Source organism: Grammomys surdaster, unplaced genomic scaffold, assembly GCF_004785775.1.
Source record: "Grammomys surdaster isolate TR1022 unplaced genomic scaffold, NIH_TR_1.0 125428, whole genome shotgun sequence".
Lineage (NCBI taxonomy): Eukaryota > Metazoa > Chordata > Mammalia > Rodentia > Muridae > Grammomys > Grammomys surdaster.
This window is the reverse complement of record NW_021620295.1, coordinates 985407-1007397: the sequence shown is the minus strand read 5'-3', so window position 1 is coordinate 1007397 and position 21991 is coordinate 985407. Positions and strand designations below refer to the sequence as shown.

The window sequence follows — 21991 nt, the reverse complement described above, 5'->3', positions numbered from 1 at the left end:
AGGTTGCCTGGTGGTGATTCAGAGGCAGATCTTGGGACAAAGCCAAGTAATAAGGCTTAATCTCGGTGTCCCTTCTCATAATACCCTTGTAAAAATTGACAGGCTGTTAATCCGAGTTTGCTCCAGTGCCCCAGGTTCCTACTTATTAAGGATACCAAAGTCCCAGATCAATGTAAATACAGACAAACAGGACTTGTGCCCTGCTGCTAAGAAACTGTCTACCATCCTCAAACTGGCTTCCCCCAAGTCTATCACATGCATTTTCATGGGCTAGCCTTCAAGGGCACATTCTAAAGTTTCCTCGTTTTCTTGCTCTCACTTGAGCCTACTTGGTTGCAGACTGATGGTGACCAATGCATGAGAGCTCGTCTGCTCAAATACACTCTTTAAAATCTTAATATGCCCAAATTTAGCTTTTAGCACCATGCTTATGTTTTTGTGAAGGGTGTGGAATCACACATTTAATTGGGAGTTTAAACATGAGACAGACTAGAAAAATGTAAAGGTGTCCTACATTTTCAAATATCAAATTTGGAAGCAGAACAAATTTGACTTCTCATGTTTCAAAACCTACTGGTGAATATGACAGAGTCTATTAAAGGGCCAGGAGTTCAATATGCCCAAGAAAAGAACAGGCTCAGTGATTAACCCTTGCTGCTTTAAAGAGGAGGGAGAGTCCAGAGGACTTGGTGGGCTTCCAGGAGGAGTCCAGAGGGCTTTGGGGAAGTCTATTTTGGCTCAGAACAAGGAGGAATTTTCTTAGCATTAGAACTGACCAATAAATGGAAATGTCTTCTGGGGAGGGCAAAGGCTAATACTTGTATAAGATTTTGTAGATGAATCTACATACTACAAAGGACCAGATCCAGAGACACTATGAGGAGCTCCTGTGACCTTAGTGTACCAGAGTTTACATCCTTGAAGTGTTAGAGAACTTTGTTATCAACCACAGTGGATTAACAGTGGTAGCCAACATGGCTACTTGGCACAATTTTTAGTGAACAGGAGATCTGAGAAGGAATATTGCCTTTCCCTTATTTCTTTTGTTGCTTTAAGAACGGTCTCTGAGGCTCTTTTGTTTCTGTTCTGTTTTTTTCCCCTTGTGGAGATGCTTACAGTTGCTTTCCAAAAGATTCAACTTAACCATACCAGCCACTTAGCAAAGCAGCCACTAAAGATTAACTGGGCATTACTTCTCCAGAAGAACTAAAAATACCTGTAGTTCAAATTCTGCATCCCTGGGGAATGAGGATGGCTGCCTGAATGGTGGCGAGCTGCAGATTCATTTGGACCTCTTTGGACCTTGATTTCATCATTTATAAACTGGTAATCACAATGTCTGTGCCATAGGGCTTTGTGGAAGTTTAGGTTGGATGTGGTAATATGCATAGCACAATGCACACAGCAGTTGCTCAGTTAATGACTGTTAATACTATTTAGGATAGTGATGAGATAAACTATGAGTTATTAGCTATATATTTTTAGTAACTTATGTGTATCAATACAGCTAAGCATGAACCAAAGACTTTGTAGAGGCAGGAGGTAAGACACTTGGGACAATCTGCAGATAGCTCTACATCCAACTACTATGGGACATTGGGAAAATTCACTGCTGAGCCTCTATTTGTGTATGTTGAGATATTAATAGTACCTGCCATGTTTCTAGTGAGGATAGAGTAAACTCATACTCGCATACAGTGAGTTCTTAACAAATACTATAAACATTGTGCTGGTTAGTTTTATTCCAACTTGACATAAGCCAGAGTCATTTGGGAAGAGGGAACCTCAATTGAAAAAATTCCCCCACCAGACTGGCCTGTGTGTAAGCCTGCAGTGATTTTCCTGATTGAGGGCTGATGTGGGAGGAACGAGCTCACTGTGGGCAGTGAAACCCTGGTCTGGTTATGAAAAGCAGCTGGTCAAGCCAGTAAGCAGCAGTCTTCCATGGCCTCTGCATCAGCTCCTGTCTCCAGCTTCCTGTTCTGACTTCCCTCAGACATTGACGCAGTGTAAGCTGAGACATTGGTCATGGTCTTTAATCACAGCAACAGAATCTAACAAAGACACTCATCATTATGGAGAACATGGGCCATCTGTGTTAGACAAGAGAGGGTCATGTTCCTTATAGCTTACTTGGTCCTCCAAACTGTATTTGCTTGTTTTTTTTTTTACAAGGGGGAGGGGAGGGGGGAACGGGTGGGCTGTGAGTTAGAATGAAATCAAATGTTCCTAACTGATTTATATAGGACACTAAGACAAATTCATCTTTGATTAAAAGTCCTTAAACAAAAAAATTATACCTGTTTCAAAGAGGAAAACCAAATTTTCTATCAAATATAATATGAAAATATGAAAGTTATAAGTCACAAGGTTAACAGTGAATTATGAGTGCTTGTGGATCTGTCATTTAATTTCTGGTCTTTGCTAATAATCCGTTGGTTAGACCAACCGTTGAGAGCAAGAGAACAGGGGTCTGTATAGTAGTTGTTCATAGTAGCCTGTGTCTGCACTAAAAATGATAACAATGCAAGCTAGTGCTATTAAATGGGACAAACCAAATACATTTTACAGCCAGCTGGGGATCTTTCAAGATGAAAATAACCCCTGTGATGGGCTCTGTGTCTTTAATACCAACTGCAAAAGAATCAAGGTGGGTCTGATTCATTAGCAGAGCTCTTCCTGTACAATGCAGATAAACCAAAGCAGTAAATGCTATACAAATGCATTCGTCCTGATACATACAACCACAGAATGGGAGCGTCATGCATTAGAACCATGGGCCTAACATACTTTTGTGAGTTTTAGTACCTAAGCTTGAAATGCGTGAATTTTAAAACTTCCAACAATCGTATTTGTACAAAAATTGGGTAAGCTTATGCACAATTTTACATAGAAATAAGTATTTTAAACGTATATAAAAGGTTTTGTTTTCATTGTAATTTAATTTCTGAGGCCTCCAACTTAATCATTTTGCCATAGGAATCTCTGCTTAATGAAATTATAATATCATTAAGCAATTGCCACTATGATGTCAAGTGTTGGGGAATGTTTTGAAAGGTAATTATCCTGCATGGGTATGGGGTAATTTTCAATTATATTCTTGGATACTGCAGAGTTTTAAAATTTTTTCCCTGAAAATGCTAAATTGCTCTATTTAAATACTGGCTATAGAAACTCCAAAAGGACAAATTAACAAATAAAACCATTTTCTGCTACTAGGCTCAGAGCATCTGGACAGGGGTCCAAATTACATTTTTACTCTTCTCCCTATAACAAAGCCATTTCTACTGAAATAAAATTACCTTTCAGATAATAATCTATTTACAAACTTTCAGCCTCATCTACTCTGAAATTGGTTAGCAGCAGTAAGAGGTGAAAGCTCAGCAGAGCCAGACCGAATGCAGCAGTACTGGCTGCCCGCCCTCTGCTGCATCCGCTCGGGGAAATAACCCCTTCAGTTCACCTATGAGAGCCAATTAATAGAAATGTTAATTATCTATATTTAATGCATTTTAACTGTGGATAATAGAAAACCTGTATGTGCAAGCTGAGGCTTAGCGCTTGAAAACAAATAAAGGGCACTACTTTATCAGATTGACAGTCTCAGAATCAAGACACCATAGTTGATTTTCGATTTTTTCTGATGCTGCCTCTAGAATTAAAAAAAAAAAAAAATGCATTTTTCCCTCCTATAGATCCTAAGGACTGACTGACTGTATTTGTGTGTGCGCACTAATATACTTGTTTAAGTGATTCCCAGTGAGGGGGCACTGTGTGGAACAGCATGCCTGAGAGTCAATAAGGATAACACTTGAGATACGACATTGCTGAGCACCAGGAGCCTGCAGCGTCTTCTACCAACATCCCTCAGAGCAGGGAGGAATTCATGCACAGTAGCATCTGGGAAGTCTACTGGGAAACACTCCATTCGGGTCTTCAGCAAACGGGTGCCTTCAATGTGGAGGAAGAAAGAGGAGCGAGGGTGGAGTTGGGATGATGGAAAGGTTCTCCCGCTGGAAAGCTGTATTGCTTCCGGAAGGCAAGTCATGTGCATGATTACAGGTCCGCTGCCACAGGGGACTGAGCATCCTCTGTGTAGATGACTGAGTATGTCTTATCTGGAAGATGCCATTTAAGGGTCACACTGTGGGACTTAGAGGTTTAATTAGGGGTTATTGCTACTTTATTCCTTCCAAATTGTTTTTATTATAATTCCAAATGTGATTTGTCACATGTGAGGGAGGCGCCTTGCATACTGTCGTAGCCTACAGAGCCCACAGCTTTGGAGGAGCATTATTTCTGGCTAGGTGTCAGTACTGAGCTAACAAGCAAGGAAAGCTGGGCCTCCATGCTGGGCATACTTCTCGACTGCATGTGGTACTCCATAAGTAGGGATGGTTCTAGAAGAGGGACTAGGGAGCTTTGGACTCAGCAATGGGTTTGTTTCAATTATAGAACTGACTTACATTCCTGAAAGAACGGCACTTCTTTATAGTAGTGAGCATATTGCTAGTTTAAGACCTCTGAGATCTATAGAAGATTCAGCCCTGGCCCCTGAAAGTGTTTTAAGAGAAAATATCTCTCTGCCTCAAGTTTAAGTTGGGAATAAATGGTAATTGGTACCTTGTAGAAGTGCCTTCTGTGTTCTAGAAGGTCATAGAAAGACCATGAAACATTTTACAAGTTGAAAGTTGAGTTGGGGGTCTAACTAGAGTACTAAGAGGGCTATTGAGAATTGGAGGGAGAGCATAATACTTTCACGGAGAGCACTAAGACCCGAGTTTCATCCCTAGAACCCAACATCTCAGTCTCTGAAGTGGGGAGACAAGCAGAACCCTGGGACCTGCTGGCCAGGCTAGACTACAAGGCAAGATGAAAAACATTTCTCCATAAACAAGATGGATGACTCCTGAGGTATAATACTGAAGGCTGACCTCTTCCCTGTTCCCCAAAACCATGAGGAGAACTATTCAATCCAGAAAGCTTCATAGGAAGAATGTTAAGTAGACTAAAAGCCAACAGAGGACCTGTCACATCGTGGTTCTTTCTAACCTCAGTGGGTGTTCTGTGGTAGTACCAGAGCACAGGTCAAGCTGTAGATGGTCAGGCCTGGGGCTCTGCACTCCTTCATGCTGAGATGTGGGAGACAGTCTACTTAGTCTCCTATCCTCACTGTCATGGAAGACATAATGTCCTACAGGACAATGTGGTAACGTGCAGAAAAATCCCATACCATGTGGGGCAAACATCATTAAGTTTCTGTTATTGCTTTTACTTCTCTAACTTTACATCCCCTCTTCTGGGGGAGGTCAGCTCTGTGATTCCTTTGTTCCTCCTAAGTCTTGGGAGGATCAGTCTTCTCAAAGAGTGTTGCCCCCGACAATTCAGCCACATTTCAGAAGAAGGCTACACATCTAAGAATATTCCGACAGCGCAGATTGGCCTTGGTGGGAAAAAAAAAAGACACGAAGTTTGGTGGGAAGGGAAGTGGGGAGGCAGACGTGGGGGGAGTTGTGGGAGGGGTGGTGAATATGATCAAAACTCACTGTATACATTTCTCAAAGAACTTATCAAAAAAAAAAAAAAAGAATATGACTGCCGCCCAAGACAGAATACATGTTTTCGACCTTGGAATTGAAAATAGAGTCAATTAAAGTTTAAGAAAAAGACAGGGGTTTTGTTACACAGCCCAGGCTGCCTGTAGTGATTACATGAGCACTGCCACATACCACATCTGAATCTGCTTTGCATTGTAAATAAATCCTAAGAAAATCCACAGGTTAGCTTAAATTGCCATGTGTCTCCCACAGACCAAACAGTCATCTGCATATCAGAACTTTCTAGAGTATTTACTTATGTCCTGGATATTGCTGTGGGGACCAGAACTCTTAGACTCTTATTGTCACATGTGAGTCATTAAGTAGCTGGAAACAGAGTAACTATGAAAGGATACTTCTGTTGATAGAGAACAGGTGGCCAGATAACCCCGTGTCTGTCAGTCTGTCTGTCTGTCTATAAGGAATGGTGAGAATTCTGTGAATTCTTTAATAGTCCTTTAGATGATGCATAAAAAGAGCATTTGCTGCCTATTTGTATCCTGTGGGAGACTGGCAGCTGAATGGCCCGTGTGACACTGCCATACAGAATGTGCAGGGGCGTTACTTTTGTGAGACTCTGACAATGCCAATCCTCCCTTGGAAGGCCTTGCTTACTCCAGATTTTTTTTTTTTTTTTTTTTTTTGTGAATTGCAGAGAGGTCTACACGCTGAAGAGAGTGGTGATTATTATTCTATGTTGGAACTGGTAGGCATGAATAATTTAAGGGTCATATCTGTAAAGGAACAAATGTCAAAAACAAATTGACAACCATTCTTCCAGCAAAGTATGGTTCATTCTCAAAAGGTCAGCTCGGTAGTTTTTTTTTGAGTAAGTTCTGAAATCTTCACTTCCCATTTTACATTTCACATAGGCTCAGAGAAAACACTTTTTCAGTAAGTGTTGAGGGCACTTGGGCTGGTGGTAATTGATATTCCATAAGCATATTACGGCCAAGGAGGAACCACGAAGAACCTGCCAGTTCTCCTTTAGTTGGTGACAGGGTCAGAACAGAACTCTGTAAGCACAATGCTGTTTTGGCCAGGTGCATGGGTCACTTAGCGTGGTGCTTAGATACTGAAGATACTCTGGCTAAGCCCAAATTGGTAGGGACATGGCTTCCTACTGAATAAGGTAGAGACAGGACTCTGGGGTTTCAGGGCCCAATGTAACTCATGTACTTCCTTTGGTATGGGCCAGGAGGTTTTTTAGAATTACATTAGTTAGGTCACCATGCTGTTCCCTGCCAGTTAAGTGTGTTCCTACCTCTAGCTGCTCCAGGAGCACTGGCTTCTCCTTCCAGGAAGGAAGTGAGGTGGTCCAGGGCATTGCTGCACAGTCCCAGAGAACTGTATGGAAGATGGGGTGATATCAGAACCCATACTTTAGACTCTAAAGTTTAGAGGCTACTGGGAGAATCAAATTATACATGAAGATCCAGAACACAGAAAGATACATCACTCATTAGCTGTTATTTTTGTCCTAAAAAATATCAAGATGGTGATCTCTTTTCTCTGTGCTTCCAACTTAAAACAAAACAACCAAAACAAACCAAAAAGCAAACCAAACCAAAACACACTTATAAACTAGACAGCAGTTCAGCAGAAAGATGCTGAGGTCTCGGTAGCCCCATTTTAGCATGGGCTCTGACTGAAAATTTGACCTCTGGGCAAGTCATTTACCTGTTAAGGCAAACAACAGGCTGAACTGAACCAATTTGTGACTAACTGTTAGAGTCCCAGGGGAGGACATTGAGATGCTCATCCTCTTTCATATACTGAGGTTCTGGATGAGACTCCTTTTGAAGTGAGTTTTCACTGCTTGCAAAGAAATTGTAAAGGCCACTGCTTAACATTTGATTTCAGAAGTTGCCCACATGTATAAACCCTGGGGATGAAGAAGGAAACCCAGGCTGAAGTTTTTGTGAATTGCTCTATTAAGAATTTGGAAAACCCAAAACATTTCCAGAAACTGTTCAGGGACCTGGGTCTCTGAGTTAGCAAACTGAAAGTCTCTTACATACTAAGGCTACTTGGGAATAAAAAAAAGAAATGAATAAAAAAATCAATGTGTGTGTGAGAGAGAGAGACAGAGAGAGACAGAGAGACAAAGAGAGAGACAGAGAGACAGAGAAAGAGAGAGAACATGGTGAACTGTCTTCATAAGACTCTGAGCTGGCCATAAAGTGGCAGGTTACATGTAGACACTCCAGATGTACAGGTCCATGGTTCAGTGGTCCCAGCCTTGCCCTGGATCTCATCAACTCTGGATAACCATTTTGAACAAGTAGGGGTGGGAGAGCTGACACAGTCCAAGATTGACATAGTAGCCAGAAGTCTCATTCTCTTTGTTCTCTCTGTGTGTCATTAAAAACACAGTCATTGGATCCTGTAGATGTTTAATTTTTCTGGTAGACCAAGAACTTTCAATAGAAAAAATTTTTTTTGGATATTTGCTTCATGATGGTGGTGTGAGGGCTAAACATGCACTGTCTCAGCACATGTAAGCGAATGGCAACAGAATCCCAGGATGCTTTCCAGATGACTGCAGCCATGCCTTCCTCTTCTGACACCAACCAGAAACCTGAACATTATTTTTCTTTGACAAATATTTTACAGGATTGGCTGGAAACCCTATCTCAGTATACCAGATAAGTACCGATTGTGCTACGCTGCCTAAAATCTCGCCATTATCACGGCGAGATTAAGCAAATAGGAAATAGTAGTTATGATGGTATTAATTAACTTCAAACCACGCACATATATCACAGAGGGAGATAGTGAACAAACAGGAGAAACATTAGCTCCTGAAGGTATGAAGTACAAATTCCTAGGAAGACGGGAAGTGGGCAGCTGATGAATGGGGGTAGGGTGGAGTGGGGGGGGGCAGGGAGGTGTCCGGGGCAGGAGGACTTGCTCTTGCTCTGGTAACCCTGGCCATGTTGCTACAACTCCATGAATTTCTAAAACTTGTCCTCAGCAGGAGTTTTGTTTACCTTCAACATTGTGTAACTTCCAAGGCCAGAAGTGAGCCATGTGTGGTAACTTGAAGACACTCTTCAACTGTGTGTGTGTGTGTGTGTGTATCGTTTGCTCAAGGACCATGTGCCCGGTTCCTGTGCTTTATTTAGGACACTTAACATAACATATTATTTGTTCCCTCACAGCAAGGTCTCCTCCTGACAGCCAAGATTCCGTTTTTCTGTCATAAGTAATTATAAATGTACACCTCTACAAAGATTCCCAATTTGAGGGGCATAATCTAGTTCAGACAGTAAATCACAGAGACATCTCCATCCCTTGGGCAGGCACAAAGTACAAGTCAGATGTATGAGCTCTCACACTCTATTCTCCACACCTGAAGAAAAACGGATGCTTCACTGTCTCCCTGGGGCAGCAGGGCAGCAGGGGAGCGGGGACCTGGCACTTTTGCTGGAGCAATTTATATTAGTTTCACTTAAAAAAAATACAACAACAAAACTCTAGATGTGTTCTTCCATCTTCAAGACTCAACCCTGAAAAGTGTCTCAGAGTCCTACTGGAGGTCATTTGACACTCCAGTTTGCACTTGAATGAACTTCAGTCTCCTCCCACCCCTGCCAACCTAACCACTGCTGTCAACAGAGACTCTTTTAAAAAGTTTCTTTGTTTGAGATAGAGTCTCAGGTAGTACAGGCTAGCCTGAAACCAGATGAACAGGAATTTGAGCTCCTAATCTGTCTGTCTGTGCTTCAAGAGAGCTATGTTTACACTGTGTCCTCACACTAGGTTTTATGCATGCTAACCAGGCATTTCAACAACTGACTTTCATCTCCAGTCCAAAGAGTCTCTAGTGTTCCCCTTCTGAATTTCCTGACACCTAGATTCCCTGCTCCTAAATAAAACCCACTGGCTCAGCTTCATGATGTCCCCATCACAGACAACACCAAGGCGGGGGGGTTTCATTCCTTTTCCTACCAACGCTTGCACTGTTCACAGGTATGTCCTGGCCTTGCTTTAGTGAAAGGGCTGCCTTAAGGAAAATGCATACAGACAAAGTCATTTCACAATGGGATCTCACAGTGATATAGAGAAATGCTGTGATTTTGCATATGTGTCTGAATGTCATAGTGTGCTAATTTGTACAAGCCAGTAGGACACTGTTCCATCACTTGATGTGTCTCCTGATGGGACCGGGAAGCAGCAAACAGCAGAGATACATGAGGCTGTTCCTGTAGCATGGCATGCTGTTTCACAGTAAACAGCCTTTAGTAGGAAGGAGAACATTCTAAAACGACTTATCATGAAGCATCATGTACCGTGTGTGACTATGTGTTATACTTTTAACCACCAGTGGTCCAGCAGGTTGTTTACACTAGCAAACCACAATTACATAGGAAATGTGTCCCACTATGATCTTATGATGGCTGTGATGAAAGGAAACCAGGAAGAAGGAATTTCCCAGTTCTACTGTAATCTTTTCACACCGGTGTCATCTGTGTAAGGTCCAGTCCTGAATAAAACATCATGCAGTGCATGGCTGTACTCCAGTGTTCCGAGAAGCTGGGGCTGCTTTACTATGATACCAACTGCTGTGGTATTTGGCAGTCACAGTTCTAAGTGCTTCAAAGATTGTGCCCTGCTGAATCTCTCTGCACAGAAGCAGCATGTAGGGTTGGGCAGGAATGGTAGAGGTGGCAATCAAAACTCACAAGTGGTCACAGAGTGGGAAGTGGTACAGCTGGAGATTGAGATGGGAGTTTATGTAGACATCAACTGTATGCTACCCTGGGTTGAGCCTTCAGAAGGACAGGACGGTTCATCTCTGTAACTTGTTTAGTAAAGGATTTTACAAAAGGCAAGGCAGAGGTGACCTCAGCTTGTATGGGCAAGCCTGGATGGCCAGTTTGAAGGCAGAGGTGTCTCGGAGTGACTGACTCTTTGTGTTGAAATTTACTTTTATCATTTTATGCATAGCATTTCTTGCATTCTTACCTTGCACACTCAAACTTGCAGAGGAGTCTAGAGACTGCTCCACCAGCTGCTGGCTGGGAGGGACAATTGGTGGGCTCAGCATGTTCAGCCAGTCTCTAAAGAGAAGAGAGAGGAAGTGAGCCATACGCTTGCAGCCCCATACATTGACTTGATGCGCCCCCTTGGTTTTCACTTCTCTGGGGTTTACAAAGGAACACTTTATCTTCCTTCATGTTTCAGCAAGAAAAATGTCAAGAATGTAATACTCAGCTTTGTGAAGAGGTTAATAAAGAGTTGAACATTTACCCAATGAGTTGCTTGATTAAAACCACAGGCTAAATAATAACCATTTCTCTTCATACTGGTTGGTTATCCTGAAAACATACATCATACACACAAATAACATTATACAGACTAGATAGGATATATATATATATATATATATATATACATATATCTTACATGCATATATATATGCATGTAAGAACAATTAATGAAAAGAGGCCATGAATGTGAGATGAATATGGAAGTGATTAGAGGTAGGTAGGAAAGAGGGAAAGGAGTAATTCTAATGTAATCTCAAAAATAACAGATAAAAATGGTAAAAAGTTTATTATTTTGCCATCAAAATATAGTACATTTATGTTTCAGTACATTTATTTGTGGGTGTATGATATGTATGTGGAGGTCAGAGGGCAACTTGTAGGAGTTAATTCTCTTCCTTCCCCCTATGTGTCCCAGAGATCAAACTCAAGTCCTACAGCTTGGTGGCAACAACTTTTATCCACTAAGACATCTCACTATCCTGTACACACTTTTTCCCATAAGAAAATTATTTCAGCAAAGCAGATGAAATACAGCAGAGATGATGCTCTTTCTGATCTGCGTTGAGAAAGCTTGACATTCTATGTGATGTGTTGTAGACGACAGTGTTCTCCATGTGAGGAGCAGAAGTCAGCCTTAGCTCTGGCGTGGGACCACCTTAATGCCCTTCTACCTCCTCTCTCATAGTCTCTGTTCCCCGCCAACTAGATACCTGGGTGGATTCAATTCACATGGTCCTATCTAGAAGGCACAAGTCAAATGCTTTTCATCCCTAAATCTGCTCCGAAGCTGCTTAGGTAGAAGAGGTCAGGCAGGGAATGGAAAGGATTTTCCAATGTCAATCTTACTTGTTTCATGGATAGTAGGACTCTATATTGTTTACCCTTTTCTTCTAAGCGAGACCATGTTCTTATAATATGTTCTTCCTAAATTTCTGAACTTAGTATTTTCTCTAATCTACAGTGGGAAGCGGTTCTAACTGGAAGCAAAGATCATCAGCTCTCAGACCAGTGCCAGCTCCATGTCCCCTACAGTAAGAGCTTGCCCAAATCACTCAATGCTTCTGAGCTTGGCCTGTACAAAGGAGAAAGATGGTAACATGTCAGAGTTTTGCTTATAGAATTAGACAAACTCCACTTGGCATGGATCTGGGTACAGAGTTATCACTCAGTAAATTTCACTTGTGATTTTCTGATCAAGAAAGCCCATGCTTTGACCTGTTTTACAATGCTAAACTAAGTGGGAGGTGGCCAAACCAGTTCAACCAGTAAGAGATGGCTGCATGCTCTCCAGAGCATTCCACAGTTCAGCATTCACTCATACACTTTCTCTTCTGCAAGCCTCTCATTCTCCCAGTGTACAAGTATTTTAAAATAAAAATTACTCAGTTCCTACCTGTAATATTTAAGAGACTTTCAACCACTGCTTACAGCTATCTCTAGATTATAGTTGCTGAAATAGGCGAGGTGAACATGCTGTGTAATTGAATTTCATAATAACACATTAAGGACATCTGAAAGGATTTGTCACAGACATTCAAGCTAATGGGACATTTTCTAGTAAGTACCTTTTATTTAGTTCTTTTAATTACAGCTGACCAAAAATCTCCTGTATTGTAGAAAATCATGAGGTCATCTACATTGTCAGCCCAGGGGCCTCATTTCTTAACAAGAGTATTGAAAAGCAGGTGAGCAGGAGAAAAGAACAGCATCATCTGAAGGCACTCTTCCTGTTTTAGCTTGTAGCATTAATATATTCTGGAACTCTTCCATACGTTTGTAGAGCTCCTCCCCAAGCTTTGTTATGGCTACAGAATGCTTCATCATGTGCATCTGCTGCCTCTCATTCTAACCCTGTTCTACATTTGGACAGTTGTCAGTACTTACTGGAATGAGCACAGTGGTGATCTAGCCTTTCTCTTTTCACGGCCGTGGAGTTGTCTCCATGGAAAGATCCCACAAGTGAGTCTTGGAACAAAAGGTAGCTTGGCATTGTCAGATACTGACAAACTCCCTGCACAGAAGCAATTAGATACTGACAATCCCCTCAACACCAGTCTTGCTCTCTCATCAGTGATGTGCAAGATGACAGTTTCCCCAGAACAAAAACTATAAAGATACCATGTTTAGTTTTTAAATTCTCCCCAGCCTGGTCCATGAGAACCGTTATCATAAAGTACTTTTGATTTGTCTTAGTTCTTAAGATAAATGGATTAGATTGCACTTTCATGCTTAAGACCATTTAAGAAACATACATGTATGCAAACATAAATATGCATGTATGTGAATGTTTATATGTATGTGTGCATGTATGTGTTTGTATGTATATATCTACCTACCCATACATTCATGTATTTTTCATATTGTATCAGTTTCTTTATTTTTGTTTGGCCATTTGTCTTTGCTTACCCTGTCCCCCACCATGTAAATGTTTTTTATTTTCATGTAGTCACATGTACCAAGCACTTTTTTTTTAAAAGAATAGTTAGAGTCATAGTTAGAAAACTTTCCCCTACAACTACATTTTATAGAAGTCCACTCATGTTTTCTTCCAATTATTTGTCTGGCTTCATTTTTAGCATTTAGATTTCTGATCCCTTTAGAGTTTAGTCTAGCATATGTGTATCTATTATGGTGTAAGGTATATGCAATGGTTTATATATACTTGGCACAGGAAGTGGCACTATTTGGAGGTGTGGCCTTGTTGGAGTAGGTATGTCACAGTGGGCTTGGGCTTTAAGATCCTCTTCCTAATTCCCTGGAAGTCAGTGTTCTTCTAATGGCCCTCAGATGAAGATGTAGACCTCTCAGCTCCTCCTGCACCATGTCTGCCTGGATACTGCCTACCTTGATGATAATAGACTGAACCTCTGAACCTGTAAGCCAGTCCCAATTAAATGTTGTCCTTAAAAGAGGTCCTTTGGTCATGGTTTCTGTTCACAGTAGTAGAAACCTAACTAAGACAGTATATATAACATTAGTTTTCTCAATAACCAAAATTCTATTGACAATTCATATTATTTTAACAATTTTAGAGACAATGTGTGGTAGTTTGAATAAGATGCCCTGCATAGGCCATGACATTTAAATACATGGTCCTTAGTGGCACATTTTGTGGAGGCTTAGGAGGTGTGGCTTTGTTGAAGGAAGTATGTCATTGAGTTTGAGAGTTTAAAGACTCTCATTTTGAATTTGCTTTTTCTCCTTACTGTTTGGGGTCCAAGATGAAAACACTCAGTTCTCAGCTGCTGCTCCAGTCCCTATGCCTGCCTGCTGCTCCCTGCAGTGATGGTGATAGACTCTCTGGAACTGTAAGCCCAAACAAGCCCTTCCTTCTGTAGGTTGCCTTGGTCATGGTGTTTTATCACAGCAATAGGAAATTAGTGAATATATAATGCAATTACATTTTTAATTGAAGTAACTCTTTTGTTTGGCTTTTTTTTTCCTGGGCAAGCCATTTACAGACTATAATTTTAACAGAGGTTTGCATGTTAACTAAACATGGGTTAAACAGAACCAACCAAGGTGTTTTCTTATAGTACTTTCTAGAATCTCCCAAGTGGAAGGCAGAGGACATAGCACAGTGCCCATTTATGCCCCAGGACTGTCATATCTCTTGGGACTACACTGTACACTGTGAGAAATGCTGGTCCAGCTTTGGCCAGTTTCTTGCCTAACTGACCCTCTTCCTTCTCCTTTTCCCTTTTAAATATGGGTATGTGCACTTTACTCTGCCCCTGAGCTCTACCCTTTTAAAAAATCAATACTTTATATATTCTCAATAGTACCTATTTTTTCAAGAGGACTCTTCTTCCCTTTTTTTTTTTCCTTTTGTTCTCTTGTTCAGTAGCCAAGTTACTGTACATTACACATTTACCTCCATGTGTGTGTTTGGTGTTAATCATGATCAACTTTAAACCTCCTCTATGCAAGCAAAAGACACGAGATGAACAGATACTTCCAGCTCAGATTCTTTTATGAGCTGCTGTACTGGCTAGTTCTTTGTCGACTTGACAAATCTAGGGTCACCGGGAAGAGGGAACCTCAACAGAGGAACTGCCTCCACCAGACCAGTCTTTGGGTCAAATCTGTGGGGCACTTCCTTGATTAGTGATTGATGTGGGAGGCCCCAGACCACTGTGGGCAGTGTCACCTCTAGGCAGGTGGTCCTGGGTTGAAATAAGAGATCATGTTGAGCAAGCCATGGAAGCAAGCCATGGGTGAGCCAGCCAGTAAGCAACTTTTCTTGATGGTTCCTGCTTGTGGAGCAGATTCTTGATTAAGACTGATGTAGGAGGAGGGCACAGTCCATTGTGAGTGGTGCCATCTGTGAGCAAGTGATCTTGGACATATAAGGAAGCAGGCTGAGCAAGGCAGCTAGCAGCTATCCTCCATGCTTTCTGCTTCGGTTCCTGCCTCCAGGTTCCTGCCTTGACTTCTCTCAGTGATGGATATTGATCCAGATGTGTAAGCTAAACAAACCCTCTCCTCCCTAAGCTAGTTCTAAAGGACATCGTTTTAGCAAGGCAACAGAAAGTAACGAGGACAGGTGCTTATCCCAGTTTTAGTTCGGAGCCATTTATGTCAACTTCCTACCCTAGCCACCATGTTCTTTGATCAGCTACTCTCAGAACTGTCCTACTTTCCTCAACCCTCTGGCTGCTTCCTCAGCTATGACTGTCACCCGCTTCATGCTGGGGACTAACTCTTACCCTGTACTGAGAGACCTCCGCTCAGCACTCTCACTCTGACTGACTCTTGGTCAGTCAGCACTCTCTCTGTCAGGCCTGCTCTCTGGGCACACCCTAAATCTTCTTCTCCCTACTGTTGCTCTCAAGGACTTGGTCATCCCCCATTCGAAACACGGGAGAGCTCCTGGCCTCATGTGTAAGTGCTGACAATGTTTTATTTAAGAGTTGAGGTAGTGGGATCATTTTAAATACCACACACAAAAATACAGTTCAAACGGAGAATAAAAGCTATCTTGTGAATTTCAATAAGGTCAGAGACCTTCAAATTTTGGTGAAAAAAGTTCTTTAAAAAATTATTCCATCTAACCTATGTGCTAGGCAGTGGACATTGTTCAAGTAAAGCTGAATCAGATATTTGTAGAACTGACCACAATGTTATCAGTTAAGACAGACTGTGCTTTTAGGTTGGGAAGTAGCTCATCATGTAAAATGCCTGCTGTGCAGGCAAAAGGAGCTGGATTTGGATCCCTAGGTGATAGCATGCATCTGTGATACCGGAATTCCTATGGAGAGATGGGAAAGTGGAGAGGCAGGGCAGTCCCCAGAAACTCACAGGCTAGTTCACTTGGTGTACGACGTGGTTGACAACAACAGGAGACCTTGTCTCAAACAAGGTGGAGAGTGAGGGTGAGCACCTGATGGTATCCTCTGACCTGACTTCATGCCATGCTTGTGTACACACACACACACACACACACACACACACACACACACACACACAACATATGAGCACAAGTTAGCTTATCATCTCTTTGTGTATATGGTAACCACTGACTGAATTCCTGTAAGCCAGGCCCTGGGAGCTGCAGGATACAATATTTTTGGTTCCTGCCCTGAACCTGAGTTCATGGTCTGATGGGGGAAGCATTCTAGTGGACAGAAAAAGACTACAGAACAGAGGCTGTCTGTCCTCACTGGTTGATCAGCTAATCTGAGTGTCCTTAAAGGCAGTGAGGCTGCCTATAATCTGATACACACTGGGTGGCTACTTAGATGAACACTTATTTAGTAACATCAAATTTGATACTATTGAGGTGCTCAGGTGCCTACTACCATAGAGCTCTGGGCAGAGGAGCTGATCTGATAAAATACTTCTCACAGAAGTTCTTTCATAAACTTGGCAGTCTGCAGCAACACCTAATTCTTAATGATACCCATTTGTTATCAATGACTGTTTCTTATTCACTAAAGAAAACTGGATTCTATAAGTCTTCTCTGGTCAGAGAAGAGACAGACTGAGGGGAAGACTGGTAAATATCTCAGTTTTGTGGAAAAGGAATTTCTTCTAAAAACTGGCCCACATTTTTTTTCTTTTTCTTTTCTTTGTTTAGCAAAATACACATGGACTGAAAACTTCCAGTTTAGGAATTTGGAGGCTGATCTTGTGTGTCTGATATGTATTTCTGGATCCCAAAGAAAGAAATTCTGTATCTTGGGTCTCCAGGAGGTGATGGTTCAAATTTTTCTGGGAAGCATTGGACAGTAAGTGTATGAGCCAGCCACATGTCCCTCCTGCTTTCCCTGTCTGCTGTGCTATGAAAATCAGCCAGAGGAGTTTAAAAGGTGCTGAACTGGGTTCCGATGGGGCCTTGGGATCATACACAGTGGGCAGGATGTGGCCTGTAGGCCATGTTCAGTGGTCTCTAACTCATAGGAAGGAACTGTGAAATGGAAAATTCTCTGCAACATTGAGTTGTGGACTCTGGTCCCATCACCAAAATCCAAGCAACTGTCTTGCTTCCAAGCAACTGTCTTGCTTCATGGTTTCTACGGCAAAAGTCCCCCAGCTCCCCAGGCATTCCCTCTAGGCTTGCAGCTACACCCTGAGTTAAATGATGGAGGTAGCTCTCCTCCAGCTCTAACTGCCACCAAGTAGAATGCTGCAGAACAGATGCTCTGAATCTTTTAAACAGATGAATACCAAAAGCCCAGAATGTGCCATGTGCCTCAGTTAAGTTGAGATACAAGATTTGTGCATACTGTGAGGTACCTTACTGTACTTCAATGCACACCTATAATACATAGTAACCCAATCAGGGTAATAACATTTCCATCCTTACAATGTTGGAGATTTGGTATGCTTTAGTCATTTTGCAATGAATCATAGATTCTTTAAACTTACAGCAACTCTACTGTGCTAAAGAAGAGCAAAATGCAACTCCTTCACTTCATGATGGTGTCTCCTTCTAAGTCCTTCTGTCTCCTTCAGCCCCTTTCCCTCTGCTTTTCCCTTCCCGTGTGCGCTATGTCATTCTACTTTCTATAAAACTGACTGACTTCTTCCCACAAATGGACAAGAGCACAATGAGTTTATCTGTCTGTGTCCATCCTATTTCACTCAACATGATGATCCAGATTTCACCCCCATGAATACGACAGCATTTCATTCTTTTTCCCTGTGTGAACGTGTGCATTTGTTTAAGCCAGGGAACAATACTGGTGTCATTCCTTGGGAACCAGCTATCCATTTTTTTTTGTGATATGGCTTATCAATGGCCTGGGACTCACCAAGTAGGCTAGGCTTGCTGGTCACTGAGCCAGCCCTAGGGAGCTGCTTGTCTCTGCCTCTCCAGCACTGGCATTGCAAGTGAACATCTGTGCAAGCCACGGGAGAAAAGTGCTCAGTAGTCCTACTTAGTTCAAAAGACTATGAAGCATCAATGACAAGAACAGAAAGATACCTGAGCAGAATAACAGTGGCACTCTTATCTTGGGGGTAGCCATCAGCTGTCTAATTGGACTTAAGGTCTGCTCAACAGGAGGGAAGTTATATGTGCTGTAAACCTAGCCAACTACTGGTGACTGGAGAGGTCTCAGACCCGAGAGGGGAACTTACAATTGACATTGTCCTAAACCAGTATAATTTCTCACTGTATTTTCCATTCTTATCTTACACTCACAGAGTGTAGCTCTCACCCTTCATCAAAGGAGCTTCTATTTGGAACAGGTAGAGACTGTTACAGAGACTCACAACTGATCAAAATGCAGAGGCATAGTAACTGTGGGATGCCCATTCCCAGGTGCTACATCCACAATGCAACCCCTACATCTACAGCTCAGGGACCACAGGGAGAGGGGGAAGAGAGACTGCAAGAGCCAGAGGGCCAGGACAGCTGCAGGATGACTGGGAAGCTGCACCCATGAGATGTCAACGCATCTGCCCAAACAGAATCTGCATTTCACAAGGCCCTACTGATAGACCTGCGACAAACAATCAAAGGCCGCTGAGAGGAGAATCAGTTTTCTACAGAGCAGAACTCCCTGATAGGTTATCCAATCCCAGGCAGTTAGCTCTAAATATATACATACAGGCAACAGTAAGTGGACTCAATATATTAGGATGACATAGTGATAATAATTAAGGAAGAGGTCATTTGAGATGCAGTGGCAGAGGGACACAGGAAATGTTGAAGGCTAGAAATGGCATACAGTACTCATACACGGGAGTCTCAGTATTGTGAATAAAAAAGAAACTGAAGAATCATGCTCCTTTCACTTTTAGTTTCTAAGGAATCTCCATACTGCTTTCCATAATGACTGTACTAATTTACATTGCCAACAACAGTATACACATCATTGCCTGCATTCATTTCCGTCTTTTTGATCTTAGCCATTCTAACAAGGAGAGAATATCTCTTTGTGGGTTTTGCTTTGCAATTCTCTGGTGATTAGTAAGACCAAACAGTTTTTATTAGCATATAGTCAGTGTACAAAATGATGGCTTCACTACAATGTTTTCTTACATGGACATCATGTGACTTACCCAATTTCACTCTCTTGTCTCACCTCTACTCTGCAACCTCCTAAAATGATCTTTAAGTTCAACCCATTTTCCGTCATTGTTCATAATCTCATTGTTCTTCATGGCCAGATAAAGTTCCACTGTTTAACTATATACTTTTACATTCACTGATGATGGCCATTTAGGCTGTTTCCATAAACCAGCTATTGTGACAATTGCCATAGCACGCATGGGTATGCAGGCATGACTGTTGAATGCTGAGTTAAGTTCCTTCAGGAATTTAAAATTACTCAGTAGTGTCACAACAGGATGTTCTGATAGTTCTACTTTAGTTTTTTTTGAAGGACCTCTATGCTGATTTTCATAAATAATGGCCTCGCTAATTTACATTCCATCGTACAAAGCACTGGAGTCCTTGCTCTTCTACCGCATCTTCTACATCACAGCCAGTCAGAAGTGTGTATGTATCTGTTGTGTGTGTGTGTGCATGTGTGTGTATGTATTTCATACATATATGTATGCATTACATCCAGTTGCTGAAAAAAAAAATAGAATACATGAGTAACAAAATAAGTTATGAGGGCCCTAAGGAATCAAGCAAAAGACAGTCTGGAAGAACTGTAGATGTGCATTTTAGCAAGACCTCAGTGTAGATGTGTAGAGAATGGATTGGTGCAAGGTTAGAGATGGCTGTGAAGATCAGCCAGGACTGTATTCTGTGCAACTAGGAATAAATGGTGGTATGATTTAAGTATTTAGGTGGATGGAAATAGATGGAAAAAACCACAGAATCTCCCCCTTGACCAGAGTAATTTTTTATGGTGCCAAAATAGTTGCAGCTCAGTGTGGGGCCAGAATATGACATGCCTGTTGGTAGATGCCAGTCTATCATCCTGATTCCTTAAGTTGGAGCTTTCTGACTCTTTATGCCTTCCTAAAAGTAGGACATAAATTTTCTACACTAAAGATACTGTTATTTTTTTTTTTTTTAAATATCAGGGACAAGTGAACATTCTTTTCATCAGAGATAGGGATCTGGGAGTAAGATCAATCTGGACAATCCTCATGAAAAGTGCTCTCATCTTCCAGTAGTTTCTCTTATACACTTTCTTATCCTCTCCCCACAACTTACTGCTTCCATACTAAGCCCCTTTCTGTTTCTTTTCATGTTGTGTTTCTATATGTAATCTATATTTAAAGGATGTATAAGCCTCTAGTTTTCTTTGGTTCTCTATTTCCCCTCTTTGAAAGCCTCAATGCAGATCGCAAAACTTAAAATAGCAGTGTCAAAGGGAATGTGTGTGTTTTTCTCCTATTAATCCATCTTTGGTCAATATGACTCATAAGCTGCGGCTTGAGAAGCAGAGTGTGTAGCAGAGACTTTTCTGCTCTGGACATTGTACACAAACCTCCCGAGAAGATACCATGTGTAAATGGTTCTTCACTGATCGTCAGCATCTCTGGCAATGGCACTTAGCCGTAAGGATTTTACATTCTTTTTTAGATTATTTTTGTGTGCTTCATTTGTTAAGTTACATCTAAATAGGCATCGAGTGTTCATGTGACCAACACTCTGTTGGATCCACAGGAATGCTAAGCATATTAAGATAGAACCCCAGAAACTTATGAACATATAGTCAGAGAAAAAGACGTGTCATGTTCTTCAATGCATGGAAAAATGTTTGATATGTACACAGAGAAATGCAAATTAAAATGATGATCTTTCACTGACAGCTAGGCAAAAGTTCTAAGGTCTTAAGAGACTAAGAGAGGGCGATGGGCTGAGAGTGTTGGCATGTGCCTACCTATACTAATGCTAGTACTGGAGAGGCAGAGGTGGGGGTTGGGGGGGAGGAAGGAATTCAGGATAATCTCTACCCATGTAAATGAGTTCAAAGACTGCCTGAATCTTTTTTTAAAAAAATAAACCCCATCACAAACAACAAACAAACAAGATGGGTACATACTTAGATTTCTGGCAGGAGTAAATCAGTGAACAGGTAAGCAATTAGGTAACTCTTATCAGATTACCTTTTGGCTGGGTAATTCTTCTGCTAGAAACTCACTGTGGCCTTCAGGAAGAAAAGTGCATGAACATGTTGGTTCTCATTCCTTTGGCAATAACAAACATGTGGAAACCACCTAGATGTCCCAATCCAGCCAAATGAGGAAGGCATTTCTAGAAGCTTGTGAAAAATAAGCCAATATTTGTGTACAAATTCAGAAAGATGCTCAGGACCTACTTACTGAAGGGTCACAGAAGTAGTGCAGAGGCTAGGACTATCCCCAACCACAAACAAAAGCACATATAAGCTGTGTTTCCTAGTATACACATAGGAAGTTTCCAGATGTTAGGTGTCTAAGAAACTGTTAGTCACCATTACACCTGACAATAAAAACGAGGGGCTAGACATCTCTTTTACTCTCTACCCTTTCTAACTTTAGCTGCACTTTGGTTTTGTACTCCAGGCATTATTATTATTGTTTGTTGTTCTTTCGGTGCCGGGGATAGAATCAGGGCTTTCCTCTTGCTAGAGAAGTACCCTACCACTCAGATCCATGTAGGTACTTTATATCTTAACCTTAGAATCTCTCTCTTTAGGATTTCCCGCAATGATGAGATCTCCA

General features: G+C 41.6%; 1 protein-coding gene across 1 annotated transcript in view; it reads right to left on the bottom strand.

Annotated features, from left to right (window-relative positions):
• Positions 1–21991, bottom strand: part of CUNH3orf67 (chromosome unknown C3orf67 homolog) — a 220966-nt gene that overhangs the window by 2570 nt on the left and 196405 nt on the right. Inside the window, exon 15 of the mRNA XM_028786032.1 lies at positions 10569–10663. Within this exon, the coding sequence (XP_028641865.1) occupies positions 10569–10663 (95 nt within the window). The remainder of the gene's footprint in view (positions 1–10568; positions 10664–21991) is intronic.